The sequence below is a fragment of the Pangasianodon hypophthalmus genome, chromosome 4, assembly GCF_027358585.1.
Source record: "Pangasianodon hypophthalmus isolate fPanHyp1 chromosome 4, fPanHyp1.pri, whole genome shotgun sequence".
In the NCBI taxonomy this organism is placed as follows: Eukaryota; Metazoa; Chordata; class Actinopteri; order Siluriformes; family Pangasiidae; genus Pangasianodon; species Pangasianodon hypophthalmus.
The window spans coordinates 1,104,454-1,125,194 of NC_069713.1; the positions used below are offsets into that span (position 1 = coordinate 1,104,454).

Consider the following 20,741-nt stretch of genomic DNA (forward strand, 5'->3'; position numbering starts at 1 on the left):
TGTAATTAATCCTAAAACATGTTTAATAGAGGTTTGTAAGACTGTAAGAGGAACTCGCTGAGCCCAGTGTGAGCAGTGAGACTGAAATCACACTCACCTGTGATGAACGTGAGGATGAATAAAAGCAGGACCTGGTGAGGAACCCTGCAGGACTCCATGTCTGAGACACAACACCACCAGCAGCACTGCACAGGTGAGAACAGGTGAGGAATTAACCAGGTACCTAAACACAATAAGTGCAGTGGGAAAGCTTAAGAACAAAGAACGACATGGAGAGTAGAGACAGGAACCTGACACACCACACACACACACACACACACACACACTCATACCTAACACTGGAGCTGTGACGGCTAAGTGAGGAGCTAGTAATTACTAATTGATTGATTAATATTTATTTGTAGCTATCTACTTCATAAAACTTTGTAACCTCATCAACTGAAAACTACTACTACTAATAATAATAATAATAAGCTACGATCAAAGTTATAATTTAGGGAGAGCGTTCATCTTAATTACAGCCTGGACTATTTTTCAACAGCTATCTTTGTTCAGACTAAATGTGGAGCAAAATTAAGTTTAAATAACTCAGAAATATTTCTTGCTACAACCACACCAAGATATGTGACACTGTCTGGGGCTAATTTAAATGGATAAGCAGAAAAGGAAGATAGTTTTGCAGCTTGATTTATAGGAAATAGCTCACTCTTGGAAAGATTGACATTATATCCTGACATAGTGCTGAAACGCTCAAATACAGCCACAACATGAGGAAGAGAATTATGTGGATCTGAGATATACAGGAGCAGGTCATCTGCGTATAATGATAATTTACGCGCTCTGTCCCTCTAATAATTCCCTGAATAACTGATGTTGATCTCAGCAAAACAGCTAAAGGTTCAATCGCTACTGTGAAAAGTGGGGACACATGGGATAGCTCCACTTCGGAAGTGAAGTCCGTCACGTGACTGCGGTTAAGCCAGCCGTTCTTCCGGAAAGACTTTTACGCACTTAATTTTAACTTAAAATTACTACTACTACTACTAATAATAATAATAATAATAATAAGCTATGATAAAAGTTATAATAAATGTGTTTTTTTTAAATCACGACATAACCATAAAGCTAAAGCGGCAGTAAAACCGGAAGTGAAGGTGTCAGGAGCCATTTTGTTGTTTAGCCTGAGATAGCTAGCTCACTACATTAACGCTATTTTCTCTAGTAAATACACCACCGTTTGGCGTTTATTAGCAAAAACAATAAAAACACTAAACACTACTCAAAATAACAATCCGGTATTTCTGTACAACTATTTACAGAACTATTTACTGTCGGGTGATTTATTTATTTATTTATTTATTTATTTATTTATTTATTTTCCACGGCGGCCATTTTACAGAAACTCTTCATGACGAGTTTATTAAAAGTGCAGCTCTGTATTAACACATAAACTCATCTCAGTCGCTTAAACTGTAATATTTATATAACATTTGTGTGTTATAATATCTGTAATTAACTCACCGTGTGAAGGTTAAACACTCGGTCTGATCCACTCCGCTCCGTGCCGCTGAAGCTCCATCTTTTACACTTTCAGTTTCGATTCAGAGCGAGTAAATCTCACGCATGCGCACTTCACTCCCACAGCTAGTGATCTGTAACAGCCTGCATCAGCCTTTTACAGGTTTTTTAAAGTTGTTTTTTCTCAGTCAGTTTTAGCGCTTATTCCTCTCCGCTGTTAATATTTTATTGAACTAGACACAAACTACATGAATTACAAATCGAGCTAACACATTTTTCCCCTTGTGGTGCATAAATATTCCCACCCTTTAGAAATGTTGGTCCAGTGATACATGATAAACAATGTGCATTATGAAATATAGGCATCCAGTAAAACAGCTGTGTTTAATTTTAAAAACTGTGAGAAACTGAGTTTAATCATACTTTTATTCAGTGTCCTACAAAATTAATGACACTGAAAATACGGAGACAAAAAAATAAATAAATAAACAAAATTTGTACCATTTTACAGTTTTAAAGCTTCAGTACAAATTTACCACTGTTGTTTCCATTCTCCATGAGTTTTTAATTGTTATAAAAATACTGATGATATCCGCAATATATCATAGAAAAGTATATTGTGACATCATTTATCACATTATTATGTCATATTGCACAGCCCTATATGACACACACACACACACACACACACACACACGTTAAGCTTTTGTCACAAAGGGGAAGGTCAGTATTTCAACATTTAGAGAGTACAATTGTGTGTTTCCCAAGTTTGGGGATGAACCACATATGGGTGTGATGGTGTGATTAGATAACTGCATAAATGTGCACTTGTACAGGTGTTCCTAATAAAGTGGACAGTGAGGGTAAAGTGGTAATTAAAAAAATTAGGGTGGTCAAGGCTTGGCGTCGCAGAAAATTCATAATGTCCATTTGGGGTCGTTTTCCAGAAAAGTGTTGGAACCCCTGACCTACAGCCTAAGAAGGAAGGTGCTAATGTCACGTGACTACCTAAAGCAAGAGTCGTGACTAAGGCCAGTTCTGAAACCTGAATTCAAATTCCAACTGCAAATAAATACAGCTTACAAAACTATATCAAAGTTATGAGTTTAACTTTTACAAATAAGAAGTAAATAATGAATTAATCGCAAAGCTTCTTTTCTGTGTCAGTAATCTCTCATAACGCCAGTTTACACTTCATTTCTTTCTTTCAGTTTATACAGATCTACGAAACTAAATATTTAGTACTATATAAAGTAATATTTATGTTTATCAGACTGTTCCTAACCTTTGTAAAACGTATTGTATTACCTAGATTATGTGTGTAAGCACCAGATAGCAAAGAGAGGTGGATTCATGTGTATGTTCAGTTGTACAGGTCAGTATCAGTCATCAGTTAGTTTCCAATGTTGAAGCAACACTCACTGTTCGCTCGCTTTATCAGGACCAACACAAAGCAGCTATTCTGAGTTCTGCGCATGCGCGTCATTTGGATCGTAACGGCCAACTGCCGCTTCACGCTGAGGTAAAGTTAAGCGAAAATATATATTTTGTTCGCGGCTTTAATGCAGTGGTTTCACTGTGTAATGTTAAATATCATGTTAGAGTTGTAATGGTTTATATTGTGAAGCTTTTATAACGCTTCATAATTGTGTAATTTATCGTCGTGTTTGCGCGCGTGAGCTAAAGCAGCAGCTAACTCTGAGGTAAACTCAGCAGAGCCACAGCACAGCACTGAATGCTAAAGGCTTTCCCATGTAGAACACTGATTACAATTTTACACCTTTGTAAGCTTTTGTATCTCAGCAGAGAGGATTTGTAAATGCGTGGATGAAACCTACATGGTGAGGAATAACACCATCAGAACAGATCTCAGTGGAAATAAGACAAACATGTTGCCTGTGCACTTACTGATGCACATGAATTAGCCTACTGTTGAAGCAAAATGACTTAAAATATTTTCACACGTTACAGGCGAAATAAGATATTTACTTTTTTTCTTTAAAATGTTGCTATATTTATATTTTACATCATTTCTCTTTTATGAAAATTACATGTAATCCCAAAATGCCATGTTTTATTCAGAGCCTTTGTTGGAGTTTACAGGTATCATAGAGGTGCAGTTATGGGAACGCTCCTGCTACAAGATGAGATGCTCTGGAATCGGTTTCACTGTTTCTGAACTGGAGGATTTTTATTGCAGGTTTTCTGGGAGCCCCAGTTAAAGACATCGAGAACTTACAGATGTTGGCCTTAACGTGTCAGCGTGGATAGACGTCTATTCCAGTCCTGTCTACACCACACCAGACTTCTCTCTGCATTGTGTAGATGGCTGACTACCACCAAGTTCTCTTCAGGTGTATAGAAACATAACAAAGGGACCAACTGAATACTGCAAGAGCAAAGAACTTGCCTTACTTCAGAAATAAATGTTAACTGCAAAGGAAAATAATTTATCCACTATATTTCTCTGTGCTCTGTTTTCAAGGGTAACATTTATTTATAAAGTGTTTACTGTGTAAGGTATAGTTTAAAAATCCTGTGATCTACTGACACTAATGTTGTTCCACACCTGTATGTGTTTCTTTTGTGGAACACCATTCCTCACCTTTCATGTATTTTATAGAAGAAAGAGGCAGTGATAGTGAATGGTGACTGAGGCTCTTAACGTTCTGCCTTACATCTCCTTATAAAAGTCAAACAGGTTTGGAACAAAATAAGAGTGTGTATATTATGACGAGTTTCATTTTGGGGTAAACTATCTCTTTTAATTTGTAACTTTGAGACTAGTGATATTAGCGTATAATTTATTTTTATTAATCTATTTGTGAATGCATGGGTGTGAAGTTATTTTTCTATATTTGGCTATTTAGTCTTAAGATTTATATACTGCAGAAAGTTTATTCTAAAGATGTATTTGTAAAACAGTGAGTAACGGAATGTGATGTGTGTTTAAAAAATTACTATATATATATATATCAGCTGATTTATCTATTTATTTATTTGAGTATTTGCGAGTTTAAAAACAAGTAGAAAATGCGTTGATTGTGTAAAGTCGTTTCAGCGTACATTAAGCAAACCAATGACATCGCTTCTGCGTTTGTTTTGAGTGGCGTGTACGACGCTGGTTGAACACGACTTCGATAAGCAAAAAGATGTTGGATCAATGTCACAGATCAACGCTGTTTCCATGCCCCGAGAGAGAGACATCGATTCTGTGTTGCTTCTGTGTCAGTTTGCTATCTGGGTTTATACGTATTTTCTGATCTAGTTACCGTAATAAAGTAAACAAAATAGTTGCAGTGTTGTTATGTAGCAATATCCATGCACGCAGAGGCGTATCTACAGAGCAGGCAAGGCCAGCAATTACCTGCTGCCCCGCATTCTGAGAGGCCCCTGAGGGCTGATCTTTTAAATCATCAGAAATTTTCATCTTAAAATAACGTGCAGCAACATCTCAGCAACCCCCTTTAGGGGCACTGTCTCGTTTGTGACTTGTTTATGCTTCTGCGCCACCCCTTCACACTCGAGTCGCACGAGCTTTAATTCCTGAAGATGAAGAGGACATACTTTACCTATCTGGCAGCCAGAAGCACAAGAGAAAACAAGAAGAGTAGGAAAAGAGGAAACAGGACAGCGGTAAGTGATGGAGATAATGAGGAATGAATTAAGGATAATTAAAGACAAACAAACCCACATCTTGTTGTCCAATTTCAGTTTTAGTTCACCTTATTATTTGCAAGATGAATTACTGGTGCTAGTTAGCTAGGGTTAGCATGTTTTGAGTAGAGTTAGCAGTTCTTAATGTGGGCTGAAATGCAATAGATGTTACCTGGAATGATGCGCAGGACACCGGCGGCGCTGCTTGGAAGGTATCAGTGCTGTACTGTGTCTCTTGCTCCTGTGGATCAATACTGTACGTTAGTGAATATGTTAGTTAATATTAGTTAACATGACATTAAACCTAATTTACATGTAGACAGATCAGCGTTCATTTAAAAATCCAGTTTAAAACCAACAACACACCGAGGTGCTACTAAAATCACAACTGCTTACCTGTTCTTCAGGTGACAATGGAGTAATGTCCTATTTCCCTTCTCTTTGTGTTTTCTTCAAACTTCAGAGCAAAGGAGACAAAACAAACATCTGCCGAACACGAACCTGCTGCTGAACCTGCAGTCAAAAGCAACCAGAACTTCAACCAGCAACAAAACCCCCACAATCCTAAACTACAGCGATACGCGACGACGCAAAATAAAAAATAATTCAGCAACAAACCCCCACAGTCCTAAACTACAGCGATACACGATGACGCAAAATAGAAAATAATTCAGCAACAAACCCCCACAATCCTAAACTACAGCGATACGCGACGACGCAAAATAGAAAATAATTCAGCAACAAACCCCTACAATCCTAAACTACAGCGATACACGACGACGCAAAATAGAAGATAATTCAGCAACAAACCCCCACAATCCTAAACTACAGCGATACGCGACGATGCAAAATAGAAAATAATTCAGCAACAAAGAGAATTTGCAGATTATTGGTTCCTTTAATGATGCCAATAATAAATTTACAGGATCTGGGGCCTCATTTCTAAAACTTTGTGTGGATGCCAGAGTGAAAGTGTGCATATGCACAAAGCCCAGAAAACTGCATGCACGCAAAAATAAAATCAGATTCAAACGCGCACCTGCATGAAGCAATCTTCCACCTGAAGCAGTCTCTGTATAGTGTATAGTATACCGTTACTCCCGTATAGTCCTGCGTGGTGCGCGTCGGTACCGTTACTCCCGTATAGTCCCGCGTGGTGAGCGTCGGTACCGTTACTCCCGTATAGTCCCGCGTGGTGCGAGTCGGTACCGTTACTCCCGTATAGTCCCGCGTGGTGCGCGTCGGTACCCTTACTCCCGTATAGTCCCGCGTGGTGCGCTTCGGTACCGTTACTCCCGTATAGTCCCGCGTGGTGCGCGTCGGTACCGTTACTCCCGTATAGTCCCGCGTGGTGCGCGTCGGTACCGTTACTCCCGTATAGTCCCGCGTGGTGAGCGTCGGTACCGTTACTCCCGTATAGTCCCGCGTGGTGCGAGTCGGTACCGTTACTCCCGTATAGTCCCGCGTGGTGCGCGTCGGTACCGTTACTCCCGTATAGTCCCGCGTGGTGCGCGTCGGTACCGTTACTCCCGTATAGTCCCGCGTGGTGCGCGTCGGTACCGTTACTCCCGTATAGTCCCGCGTGGTGAGCGTCGGTACCGTTACTCCCGTATAGTCCCGCGTGGTGCGAGTCGGTACCGTTACTCCCGTATAGTCCCGCGTGGTGCGCGTCGGTACCGTTACTCCCGTATAGTCCCGCGTGGTGCGAGTCGGTACCGTTACTCCTGTATAGTCCCGCGTGGTGCGCGTCGGTACCCTTACTCCCGTATAGTCCCGCGTGGTGCGCTTCGGTACCGTTACTCCCGTATAGTCCCGCGTGGTGCGCGTCGGTACCGTTACTCCCGTATAGTCCCGCGTGGTGAGCGTCGGTACCGTTACTCCCGTATAGTCCCGCGTGGTGCGAGTCGGTACCGTTACTCCCGTATAGTCCCGCGTGGTGCGCGTCGGTACCCTTACTCCCGTATAGTCCCGCGTGGTGCGCGTCGGTACCGTTACTCCCGTATAGTCCCGCGTGGTGCGAGTCGGTACCGTTACTCCCGTATAGTCCCGCGTGGTGCGCGTCGGTACCCTTACTCCCGTATAGTCCCGCGTGGTGCGCGTCGGTACCGTTACTCCCGTATAGTCCCGCGTGGTGCGCTTCGGTACCGTTACTCCCGTATAGTCCCGCGTGGTGCGCGTCGGTACCGTTACTCCCGTATAGTCCCGCGTGGTGCGCGTCGGTACCGTTACTCCCGTATAGTCCCGCGTGGTGAGCGTCGGTACCGTTACTCCCGTATAGTCCCGCGTGGTGTGAGTCGGTACCGTTACTCCCGTATAGTCCCGCGTGGTGCGCTTCGGTACCGTTACTCCCGTATAGTCCCGCGTGGTGCGAGTCGGTACCCTTACTCCCGTATAGTCCCGCGTGGTGCGCGTCGGTACCCTTACTCCCGTATAGTCCCGCGTGGTGCGCGTCGGTACCGTTACTCCCGTATAGTCCCGCGTGGTGCGCTTCGGTACCGTTACTCCCGTATAGTCCCACGTGGTGCGCGTCGGTACCGTTACTCCCGTATAGTCCCGCGTGGTGCGCGTCGGTACCGTTACTCCCGTATAGTCCCGCGTGGTGCGCGTCGGTACCGTTACTCCCGTATAGTCCCGCGTGGTGCGAGTCGGTACCGTTACTCCCGTATAGTCCCGCGTGGTGCGCGTCGGTACCCTTACTCCCGTATAGTCCCGCGTGGTGCGCGTCGGTACCGTTACTCCCGTATAGTCCCGCGTGGTGCGCGTCGGTACCGTTACTCCCGTATAGTCCCGCGTGGTGCGCGTCGGTTCCCTTACTCCCGTATAGTCCCGCGTGGTGCGCGTCGGTACCGTTAATCCCGTATAGACCCGCGTGGTGCGCTTCGGTACCGTTACTCCCGTATAGTCCCGCGTGGTGCGCGTCGGTACCGTTACTCCCGTATAGTCCCGCGTGGTGCGCGTCGGTACCGTTACTCCCGTATAGTCCCGCGTGGTGCGCGTCGGTTCCGTTACTCCCGTATAGTCCCGCGTGGTGCGCGTCGGTACCCTTACTCCCGTACAGTCCCGCGTGGTGCGCGTCGGTACCCTTACTCCCGTATAGTCCCGCGTGGTGCGCGTCGGTACCGTTACTCCCGTATAGCCCTGCGTGGTGCGCGTCGGTTCCGTTACTCCTGTATAGTCCTGCGTGGTGCGCGTCGGTACCGTTACTCCCGTATAGTCCCGCGTGGTGCGCGTCGGTACCGTTACTCCTGATGTGTAATGATCTGTGTGGTTCAGACTCCAGTGACTTCAGCTGCCAGTCTTACAGTTTATTCCTTTCAGATATTAATATCACTTCATCATCACTTCTTGTTCCATATAAATATTCTCTTTCTTTATGGCTTATTATTTGTTATTTATTTAATTAAATATCTCTCTGTAGTCACTAACGCATCTTGTATTTAAATAACACTTTAACAGTTGGCTTTATTGCCATTTACAGTAGCTACATGTCTCTCCTCAGTGTAGTCGTGTTTATCTACTGAACTCCAGAATAAAGACCTCAGCAGCAGGTAAATTAAAGACAACACTGACCCCTACTGGCCTGTCTGTGACATTACACATTAAATCCACACTGTATCCCTCAGTTACACAGTTTATAACGAACACATGCTTTGTGTGAATCTTTAATCATAATGTTAACGATAACCTGAGGTAATTTATACCTGTTTACACTTTATAAATATTTCGATACAGGTGTGCTAATAGCGTTATTTTACTGCCACACAAATTTAGATTAAAAAAAAGTCTACGTTACTAGGGAAACTGTGTCCCTTAGCAACCAGGGAACCAATCAGGAGACGCCTTTAACCTGCAGCACTTGTTTTCTTGCACTGACAAACATGAGGCTCGACAGATAGCTGGATAGATAGAGGGATGAATGGACAGATATATACTTAGATAGATACATAGATAGATACATAGATTGGTAGATACATAGATTGGTAGATAGATAGATAGATGGATGTTCGTTATTCATCCCAAAGGGGAAATTTAGTATAAATATAGTGAAATTCCACACAGGAACCCAGGAGCAGGATCAAACTCGGAGGAAAGCGCTACAATAGGCTAGTGTCACTGTGATTGACAGGGGAGAGAGAGTATGCCCCTCCCACCCAGAGAGCACAGCCAGTTTAGCCCTCTTGTACTCTTGGCCACGAACGGCTGTGGCATTGTGGGGACTTAAACTCGTGATCTCCAAGCGAAAGCAGGGTTTTTGATGTTCCTTACCAATAAACTTCAATCTGACCTGTGATATTTTGCGTTGTCACTTCAGAGCTGTGCTGTTTCAGAGTGACTCTGTCCCAGTGTAGATGCACAATTCCACTTCAACACTCTTCCTGTGCACTAGCCCTGCCCCTGGACACGAGGTTTTACCAGTGAATGTGCTGATCACTGATCAGATGATCTGTCTCCCAACAGAGGATGGCTTACTTTTAGAGTCTGGTTCCTCTCAAGGTTTCTTCCTCATGTTGTCTCAGGGGGTTTTCCTTCACCACTGTCTCCTCTGGCTTGTTCATTAAGGATCTAAAACCAGACCTGCATTTCTGTAAAGCTGCTTTAGCACAATGTCTATCGTTAAAAATCACTATATAAATAAAATTGAATGGAGTGAAATCTGGCCAGTCTGGGTTTATATCAGATGTGATCTCACAGCACAGGTGAAATAACATCACATTCTGAAATCTTGTGTTGGCTTTAATAAAACTCAGCAGGTCCAAAGTGCCAGTGCTGAAACCACAGTGGAGGTCAGGAGGTATCTGACTGATTTACATTTCTAGTGTTTAGCAGAGACTCTTATCCAGAGAGATTCATACCTCTAAGAACAGAAACCCACTGGAATCCTGGAGGACAAATTCTGCTTCTTTTACAGACGCAATAATGAAGCAGCTGCAGACTTAATCTACATTTGAATAAAGACAGAGTAAAGTATAACATTAAATAAAAGGATAAATGTTTTAAATATTTTCTGATGTTCCTAGTAAAAAGCCACAAAAATTATTTCCCAAAATAAATACATACAAGTTTTTTGTAAAAATATGTTTTTACAACATATTTGTTTTTCTGCATCTGTTTATTCCTGTATTCTTCTGAAAACGTCTGTTTATTCCTGTATCCCTTTGAATTATACAAACAAGTATTATACATTACACGTCATCAACTACAGAACGTAATAAATAAGCAAAGGAGGATTTTCTGATGTCACTTTCTGAAGCCATCTTTAGTCAAGGCACCACAAATGAGCTATTTACATATTTACATTATTCTATAATTTCTATCCAGAACACAGACAAATTTAATTTACATTTACATTAATGCCATTTTGGCAGATGCTCTTATCCAGATCGACTTACAGGAGTGCGTTGAAGTCTCTATCAATAAATACACTCTGATACTGGTTCGCTAGGTCACAGACTAAGAATACCATCAGTCCAAAAACTCTGTTGGGGAGCTGATATGGTAACAATACAATACAAAGTTGTTGTTTTCCCTTTTTTTATGAATTTCTAATTTAAGTACTTTAGGAGGTACGTCTTTAGACATTGCTTCTCAGAGGCAGACCTGCCAGGAGTGAAGTGCAGTAGCCCAGTCTCGAAATGACAAGCGACTGAACAAGCACCTGAGCAGCCTGTGTGGATAGAAATGGATGAATCCTTCTGATGAGATACTGTATCTGCCAGACATGCTGATATCCGAGCAGAAACATGAGTGTCTGAGGGAGGGAAGGAGAGGCGGAGTTGAGTGGCAGTAGCAGTGGTATGAAAACCCATGTGAGGATATGACCGCACCAAGAGACCGAGTATAGAGGGAGAACAGGAGAGGACCAAGTACTGAGCCTTGTGGGACACCTGTGGAGAGTCTGCGGGGAGCAGATGTGGATCTCCTCCATGACACCACCGGCTGTACCACCAATTCCTAGACTCATGGACAAGAGAGTATTGTGGTTCACTGTGTCAAACGCTGCTGAAAGGTCAAGGATGATGAGGATAATCAAAAGGTGTTGAGATGGTGATCAACAGTATTTTTGCCCAGGAGTTGTAGCAGTGAAGCTGAGTTATGGAGCAGTTAAGCGCCATTGCAGAGCCACAACTGAGGGGAGAAGATGGAGTCACTCCGGTGTACAGTAATAAAACAAAGCTCAGTGACGCTAATCAGCTCCAGCAAATACAACACCCAGTAAACACTGATCAGTCCCAGCTAGTGAACACGTGTGTATGAGGACACAGCCAGTAAACACTGATCAGTCCCAGCTAGTGAACACGTGTGTATGTGTGAGGACACACCCAGTAAACACTGATCAGTCCCAGCTAGTGAACACGTGTGTGAGAGGACACACCCAGTAAACACTGATCAGTCCCAGGTAATGAACACGTGTGTGTGAGGACACACCCAGTAAACACTGATCAGTCCCAGCTAGTGAACACGTGTGTGAGAGGACACACCCAGTAAACACTGATCAGTCCCAGGTAATGAACACGTGTGTATGAGGACACACCCAGTAAACGCTGATCAGTCCCAGCTAGTGAACACGTGTGTGTGAGGACACACCCAGTAAACACTGATCAGTCCCAGGTAATGAACACGTGTGTATGAGGACACACCCAGTAAACGCTGATCAGTCCCAGCTAGTGAACACGTGTGTGTGAGGACACACCCAGTAAACACTGATCAGTCCCAGCTAGTGAACACGTGTGTGTGTGAGGACACACCCAGTAAACACTGATCGGTCCCAGCTAGTGAACACGTGTGTGTGTGAGGACACACCCAGTAAACACTGATCAGTCCCAGCTAGTGAACACGTGTGTGTGAGGACACACCCAGTAAATACTGATCAGTCCCAGCTAGTGAACACGTGTGTATGAGGACACACCCAGTAAACACTGATCAGTCCCAGCTAGTGGGAAAGTTACTGAGCAGCTCAGACTGACATGGAGCAGCTCACAGGGAGAGGAATCACAACAGACAGGTGGGAAAAACATGAGCTTGCAGGATTCACAAACCTGAGCACTTCTGGAGAAAGTCAGAGCAGAAACAACGATGCAAAACAGAAAATAATAATCCAAACATGCTGTATGAAGTTATAAGTCTCTTATACGTTATAAGTCTCTTCTCTCATATGTTAGTCATTGCTGAGGTACCATTCGAGCTCTGATGTCTTCCTGCTCCACTGCTGCTCCTTTGTACGAGTTAATAGAGATGAAACGTATAAAAAAAATCATTAAAGTGCACATTATTAAATACTAATCACCAACTTCAAAACCTACACTCAATAAATTCATCACATCTCCTGAAAGGCTGAGGAATAAAATTAAGATGAATTCAGTTGAAAGTCTTCATTTATAAAGAGACTGTAGAGGATTTGCTTCTCAGAGTGAGACTGGAGGAATTCAGTTTTAAAGAGTCAGAGCATCGTATGTAATGCTGAGTGTTCAGATAAATATTTAAAACTATTAATAATCTGATGTTTAAACAGTTCACTGTTCTCTCTCAGTGATCATGTGAGATTACTGAATTAAACGTGGAACTATTCTGACAGTAAAAGTGTAATTTATAGGTGATAATTCTATTTATTTTGTGGAAGTGTGCATGCAGTGACTGAGTGGCGTCTAATCAGGGTGATGTGCTGTGGATTTTATTCTGGTTACAGCACACAGTCATGTGATCTCTGATGTCACGGAGCTGCACGTCGCTGGTACTTACTTCATCTCTTTGGCAGAACTGAACTCAATTCCTCTGGCACAGGATTTTCACAAGCAGCACAACACCAAGCAGCAGCCCAAACACTATCAGGATAATCGCCCACCATGGTAGCGCTCTCTCCTGCTGTGTGTTCAGATCTGTCTCAAACACACACACACAAACTATTAGCTTTGCTGACTTTATCCCACACACACACACACACACACACACACACACACATACACAGTGTATAATATGTAATAATGAGTGTTGTGTTATTCATGTTGTTACAGATGTTATTAACAGTAGATCATGACAGAACTACACTACACACTAAATCTATACAACTGTATTTATATCATTTTGACATTTTAAGTCATTTCCTCCTGTTGTTACCTACTAAACTGTCTCTCTAAAGACCAGGGCACCAGACTGAGACTAGATAAAATGTTAGCTCATCATTAACAACAAGAACAGCTCTGGATTAATTATCGCTGATTATATTATATTATCAGACTTATAAACCTCTACACGCTCTAACAGCGGAGTACGCTAGTACCAGCGATCACTTAGAAATACACAAACAGAGCAGTCTTCTTCTCCCCAATAAAACGGGAGACGAGACAATAAACATGAATCTGGATGACCTGCGCATCCAATATTAACTCTCCAATATTCAATAACATTGGAACTTTCCAATAATAACTGGCAGCGCCTGGAAGCCCCGCCCCCATCTCACATTTATAGCAATTAGCAAACACCCTTACTCAAAGCAACACACAGTTTATCTCATTTCTACAACTGAGCAGTCTAACAGCCCAGCAGTGGCAGCTTGGCAGTGCTGGGATTTGATCTCACAACCTTCTGGCCAGTAGCCCAATGCCTTAGCCACTGCCCTGGTTAGAGTGCACACTAAATGGAGAGTGTTTTGAGTTCAATAACGTGAACTAAAAGTTCAATGCTTGTTCCTCTCAGCTAACATTACACACATATTTAGTTAACATCAGTTATATATATTTATTAGGCATGTCAGAAAGAAAAATTCAGCCAGTAATGGTCAAAAATATCAAAACACTGGTCAAAATCCGTATCAGTTTTTGGAAAAAGATAAAATAGGAAAACAAAAAAGGCCGAAAAAGACTAAATAGGATTAAAGATTAAATAAGTGTCAAATCTAATAATATTAATATTATTTTTAAAGTAACACTAATTAAAAAGTGATTAACAGTCTTTCTCTCCTGCACCAGTGTTGTTCTCTGATTCTTCTTAGTGTGCATTCATGCCACACAGTAGTCTATTCCTGACATCACACTTTCTCAACACTACATAAACTATTGACTGCAATAAACTACAGTATTATCTATAAACAGCCTTTTCTGTTCAAAAGCAGACAAACAATATAACTGGGAAAAGAGATTCTTACTAACAGATACTAACTATATTTAAAAACTCTCAGAGCGTCAGACGGTGACATGGTGACAGTGAGAGGTATAAAAATGCCGTGATTTTATTATCACAGAACGCTCCTGAGGAAACTCCATTAGTCTGTGCAGTGTCTCATGTATGTGAGAAAAATACAGTGAGAAGTCAGAGGGCTACATAAGGAACTGAGTTCATCAAATTTCATATTTACCTCCAAAAATCTTATTAATGAAAAAAGAACATGTGCCAAATTCATAGTTCGATACACTGCAGATGAAGTGGAAGGCGAGACAATGAGAGAAGCACAGAAGGCTAATAATATTTCTTTAAATCACTGACATTTATATGGACACAAAATCAGGAGGACAGAACTTTCCAGGAGAAGGGCAACAATCAGACATGGTGGAGGGCAGACAAACTTAAAACACTGAATACGTACCTCTAACTAATACAGTGTAGGTATGAAGATCGACGTTATTCTCCATGTCACGGATGGTGTAATTTCCCCGATCAGTCGAATTTACTCCTCTCAGTGTAAGAACTGTGTCATTGAGTGATGTTGTTGGTGTGTATTCAGCTGTACAGTTTAGTGAGCTTCTATCCACAGTGCAGATCTGTTCACCATGTGGATCTGCTGAATCTCCACCCTTATAGATCACCTTCACTCGCTCTGATACGTGCAAATCCAGCTGCAGATCTTCACCAGGGTTTAACTGAATTGACGATGTCATTGCTGAGGAGAAAAAAACACTCATCATCTTAACTGGGTGTAAATGTGATATAACACATTAAACCTAAATCAGTAAGAGTGTATAAGCTATAGAGCAGGTAAAGACACTTACTCTCGATGCTGAGATGCAGATCATTAATGTCTGTGCCATCACACTCACACGTGTACGTGTTCCTCTTACTGTAATCAGCTGCAGTGATGGTGAGGGTGAGATCTCCCTTCAGGTACTGATCATGGGACATTTTAAATCCCTCCTTTAGTGACCAGCAGGATGTCTGATTACACCGAGCCACTGCATCATCTCGGTCACTGAACAGAGTCCATTTGGCCTCACGAGAACATTTCCATTCACAGGGCAGAGCAGCAGCCTGATTAAACTTCACCTGTACAGTAGGGACAGCTGATACAGGTACTGAAAGAGAGAAGCAGGTAAACAGAATAAAATATAAACCTACACATGCACACATGATTAAATTTATTCACATATTTATTTCTCTATACATGTGAAATATATCAAAGTACACCACAGAATGTTTGAATCAAATCCAATTGGTCAGAAAGTGTGCATTATTTCTGTAGAACAGTACGACTAAGACAGTAGTTCCAGCTGTAACTTGAACGATAGGATTATATTAATGCGCTCATTCAAATATTTAGTAGTAACTGCTCGTACACAGGGATGACGGATGTGCCACACAATCTAAGATCAATAATAAACAGCTGTAAAATGTGGTGTTAAAGTAAAATGCATAATAGTTGATATGTTGACATTTTCTGTTAGGAGATATTTGTTGAAGGAGTCTCCAGTATCAGTGTTTTCTAACAGTCATGTTGCTTCGCAGAGTTTCCCAGGACAGGAAAGTCTTTGGGACAGAGGAGTTTATACTTTCTGGTTTCTCTGTGAAATGACTGGGTATGATTAAGAAAGAGAGAGAGGACTCACGCCACATGTAGCAAGGCATAAAGTCCGACAATGATTACAAAGGAAACACCTATCAAGAACCAGAATGACTCTGTGCTGAGTTCCCACAAAGGAAGAAGGGCCTTAAGCCACAACCATCAACCCAAACAAAGGTGATGGACCAGATGAAGTTGGAGAGCTGACAGAAGTCTTTACCAACCTCTTCAACATCTCCATAGCACAGGTCACTGCCCCACCTGCCTCAAGTCAGTGACCCTCATTCTGGTTCCAAAGCTAACACCTGTCAAGAACCAGAATGACTCTGTTCCCCCATGTAATCATGAAGTGCTTTGAGTGACTTGTCCTAGCACACAAACAGCCACAACCCCTTTCCCCTGGACCAACACCAGTTGGCCTACAGGGCAAGCAGATCCACTGACGACGTTATTCCACTAGCCTTTGCTGGCCTGTAACACCTTGAACAGCGTGACACTTTCAATACATGACCAAAAATATGTGGACACCTGACCATCACACCTTCCCCAAACCATGTCACCAAGTTGTCTGCTACAGGCCTTCCTCTTTTTTACTCAGCACACAACTGTATTGCATGCCTTTGTAAGCTGTAGCATTAAGTCAAGTCACCTTTATTTATATAGCACATTTAAATGACAAAGAGGGTCTGCCAAAGTACTGTACATCATTTTGACAAAATATAAGAAATGAAAAAAAAAGACAAATTCAAGTCAAGTCAAGTCAAGTGGAGTTTATTGTCATTTCAGCCATATACAGTCAGTTAGTCCATAGTGAAACGAAATAACGTTCCTCCAGGACCAAGGTGCTACATAAGTCAAACACAACAACACAGAACTACAAGAGACTATATAAATTATATATAAAGTCAACAAGTGCAAACATGCAGACAGTACACGACAGTACAATGACTACTGAGAGACAATGGGCACAGTGAGTCCCAGTGCAGCGCCGACCAGCACACAGTTCTGTTTAAAGTGAATCCAGTGACAACAGTGCAAAGAGTACAATATAAGTTGCTGAAATAGTGTAAACATAAGAAGTAACAGCCTATGTACAGTATAATAAATATTGTAGAAGCATAATGTAATGTGCAAAAACTTGCAAAAAAGTTGCAAAGACGATGGAGGATGCACAGTTGCATTGCGTTATATGGAAATGGTTCGAGATATCAAAAAGGTTTTTTGCCAGCATGCTCTGATGATGATCTATGTGAAATTTGGTGAAGATTGGATAAATGGTCTGAGAGGACTCCAATAAAGTAGGTTTTTGACATGACTCAAAATGGCAGACAGACAAAATGGCCTACTGTGGAAAAATTTATATCACTGGTTTCTGTAGGACTTAAGCAAACAAAAGAGGTGAGATTTATGGCCATTGGATGAAATTCAGAGAAGCTTTGAGCATGTATGTTTACAATGGCACATATAAACTTTCATCACAATACATCAAAGAGCTGCACAGATACAGCCTCAGATCCTTGTGTTTAAACACCTAAGCACCTTTGGGATGAACTGGAACACCGACTGCACCCCAGACCTCCTCGACATCCCAACATCAGCGCCTGACCTCACTAATGCTCTTGTAGCTGAATGAACACAAACCCCCACAGCCACGCTCCAACATCTAGTGGAAAGCTTCCCAGAAGAGTGGAGCTCATTATAACAGCAAACACGCAGGGAATAAATCTAGAATGAGATGTTCAACAAGCACATATGGGTCTGATGGTCAGGGGTGCACATACTTTTGGCCATATAGTGTCAGAATGCTATTTATCAGTTATAGCTATGCCTTCAACCCAATCACCCCTAGCAAGCTAGCCTCCAAACTACATACGCATGTCCTCAATGCACACCTGTGCAACTGGATTCTGGACTTTTTAACCAGCGGACCACAAACAGAGAGTCTGAGAAAGCTTTTAAATGCATGTACTGACTTGCTCCAAATTATTTCTCAGTGTACTTGTACAGTTATTCTGCTTAAACCACAGCGATTTGCCAAAGATTACACTCTTTAATTTATTAATGAATGACACGTCACACATTTTAATGCTTTATAGTTAGATGTAATGTTGCTGATTAGCTGTTATAGCTGTGATAAACAGTCGTTCCCTCACCAGCCTCTCCTTTATGCTTTCTCTTGCTCTCTTGCTCTCAAAACACACCACATCAACGATTATGCACGTTTTACTTTGTTAAACAACACACTTTTAAATCTGTTTATTATTAGTCTCACATTATGTGGAGCATCTGCTGTACAAGTCCATGTGAATGAGCTGTTACTATAGAAACGATAATGTGTTAGAATGAGTGCATTTACTGAGAAAGAACAGGACCTGTCGTTCATGTTACAGCTGGACCTACTGTCCAAGCCTTGCTGTTCTACAGAAATAATGCTGACCAATCAGATACGAGAATGAACCGGGCTGTGGTGTAACAGTGAAGTATCATTCTGTGCAGTACTTTATACTACACCTACATTTACAGACTATTATTTATTTTGGTCATCTTTCCACATTTCCACTGTAAATACTGCTACAACAACTACACTATACTTGTACAGTGACAATAAACAGTATCTCATCTAGTTTTATAAAATAAAAGAGCAAAACTACTGCATTAAGAATTTTTACCTTCTGACTATCTGACATCTCAAATTAATACTTACAATTACAATCGATTCTAACTAACACATTTTCAGAGATTGGAAAGATTTGAAGAGGAAGTAGACACACTCAGTGTGAGCAGTAAGAGTGAAATCACACTCACCTGTGATGGATGCGAAGGTGAGCAAGAGCAGCACATGGCTTAGGCATGACAACATCATCAGCACTGCACAAGTGAGAACAGGTGAGGAATTAACCAGGTACCTAAAAACAATAACTTCAGTGGGTAAGCTTAAGAACAATGGAGAGTATAGACAGGACCCCAACTCTCTCTCTCTCTCTCACACACACACACACACACACACACACACACACACAGGTGTGGCATTAACCAGGTACTTAAACATCAGTGGAAAGGGCTAAGAGCAAAGGAAGACATGAACAGGAGAGATGGAACCCTGACTTATACACAGCTTATACACACACACCTCACACTCGTAGCTGTGCAGCTATGAGATGTTCTCACTCTGTGGTGCTACAGCACTTCATTTAGACTAAACACATTTTATGGAAACAATGGAAAATGCTACAAGAGAAAGTATGGGAACTCTTTACATTACACTCTGCTGCTGGTCTCATCACATGACTTGTAATATTTCGTTTTTTAATTATTCATTTGTGGGAATGTGAGAAACAGTGAAAGCAGGATGTACTGAGTTGGAGAATAGTTGAGGTATTGTTTTGGTGTAGCTCTATACATGCTACGCTACAGGACAGAATGATAATCTATCTTTAGGTGTTAATAAATACACCTGTACCTGCATGGGGAGATGGGAGGTGTGTTTTCGTGTTTCTGAGTGGTTCCGAAAAGAGAAAGTGAACTTTTCTGTAAATCAACACTGGCATCGATGCAAAACAACATTAAACCTAATTTACATGAAGACAGATCATCGTTCATTTAAAAATCCAGTTTAAGACCAACAACACACCGAGGTGCTACTAAAATCACAACTGCTTACCTGTTCTTCAGGTAACGATGGAGTAATGTCCTATTTCCCTTCTCTTTGTGGTTTCTTCAAACTTCAGAGCAAAGGAGACAAAACAAACATCTGCCGAAAACAAACATCTGCCGAACACGAACCTGCTGCTGAACCTGCAGTCAAAAGCAACCAGAACTTCAACCAGCAACAAACCCCCACAGTCCTAAACTACAGCGATACACGACGATGTAAAATAGAAAATAATTCAGCAACAAACCCCCACAATCGTAACCCTCCGAATCTTTTGATTCTTTTCACCAAAATGACTCGTTCAGATTCATTCAGTGACCCTTTCCGTAAGTTACATCATTACACCAGTAGGTGGCGCCAGTGAGAGCCTTTTTAGATATTATGAGTAAGTCATTGTTTCATTCACTCAATACATTCATTTAAAAACGCCAAGTCTTCAAGAGACAAGTTTTAGTATTATGATTTATTAAAGATTGCATGTCGAATCCACAAAGAGAAGGTCTGATGAATTTATTTTCAGAAAGACATTTCAGTCAGTACAGGCTAGTTTTGAGAGAGTGACATGAGCTTGCAGGGTTCACAAACCTGAACACTTCTGAAGAAAGTCAGAGCAGAAACAACGATGCAAAACAAAAAATAATAATTCAGCAGAACAGTAAATAATCCAAACATGCTGTATGAAGTTATAAATCTCTTCCCTCTGTTACTCCATTCTTAGGTTTGAGCTTGAGGTTCTCTTCCTGCTCCAACATCATTTGGATCTCCCGTAGGTTAGTCGTTGCTGAGGTACCATTCAAGCTCTGATGTCTTCCTGCTCCACTGCTGCTCCTCTGTACGAGTTAATAGAGATGAAACGTATAAAAAATCATTAAAGTGCACATTATTAAATACTAATCACCAACTTCAATACCTACACTCAATAAATTCATCACATCTCCTGAAAGGCAGTTGAAAGTCTTTATTTATAAAGAGACTGTAGAGGATTTGCTTCTCAGAGTGAGACTGGAGGAATTCAGTTTTAAAGAGTCAGAGCATCGTATGTAATGCTGAGTGTTCAGATAAATATTTAAAACTATTAATAATCTGATGTTTAAACAGTTAACTGTTCTCTCTCAGTGATCATGTGAGATTACTGAATTAAACGTGGAA

General features: G+C 41.7%; 1 protein-coding gene across 1 annotated transcript; it reads right to left on the minus strand.

Moving 5' to 3' along the window:
- Positions 1-12,768: 12,768 nt before the first annotated feature.
- LOC128318127 (uncharacterized) lies at positions 12,769-20,411 on the minus strand. Its single transcript, XM_053233384.1, has 5 exons — positions 19,602-20,411; positions 18,746-18,808; positions 15,156-15,455; positions 14,753-15,046; positions 12,769-13,049 (listed from the first exon to the last, which is right to left on the minus strand). Exons 2-5 carry the CDS (start codon positions 18,801-18,803, stop codon positions 12,937-12,939), a joined length of 765 nt encoding a protein of 254 aa, XP_053089359.1. The 5' UTR covers positions 18,804-18,808; positions 19,602-20,411; the 3' UTR covers positions 12,769-12,936.
- Between the last annotated feature and the right edge of the window lie 330 nt (positions 20,412-20,741).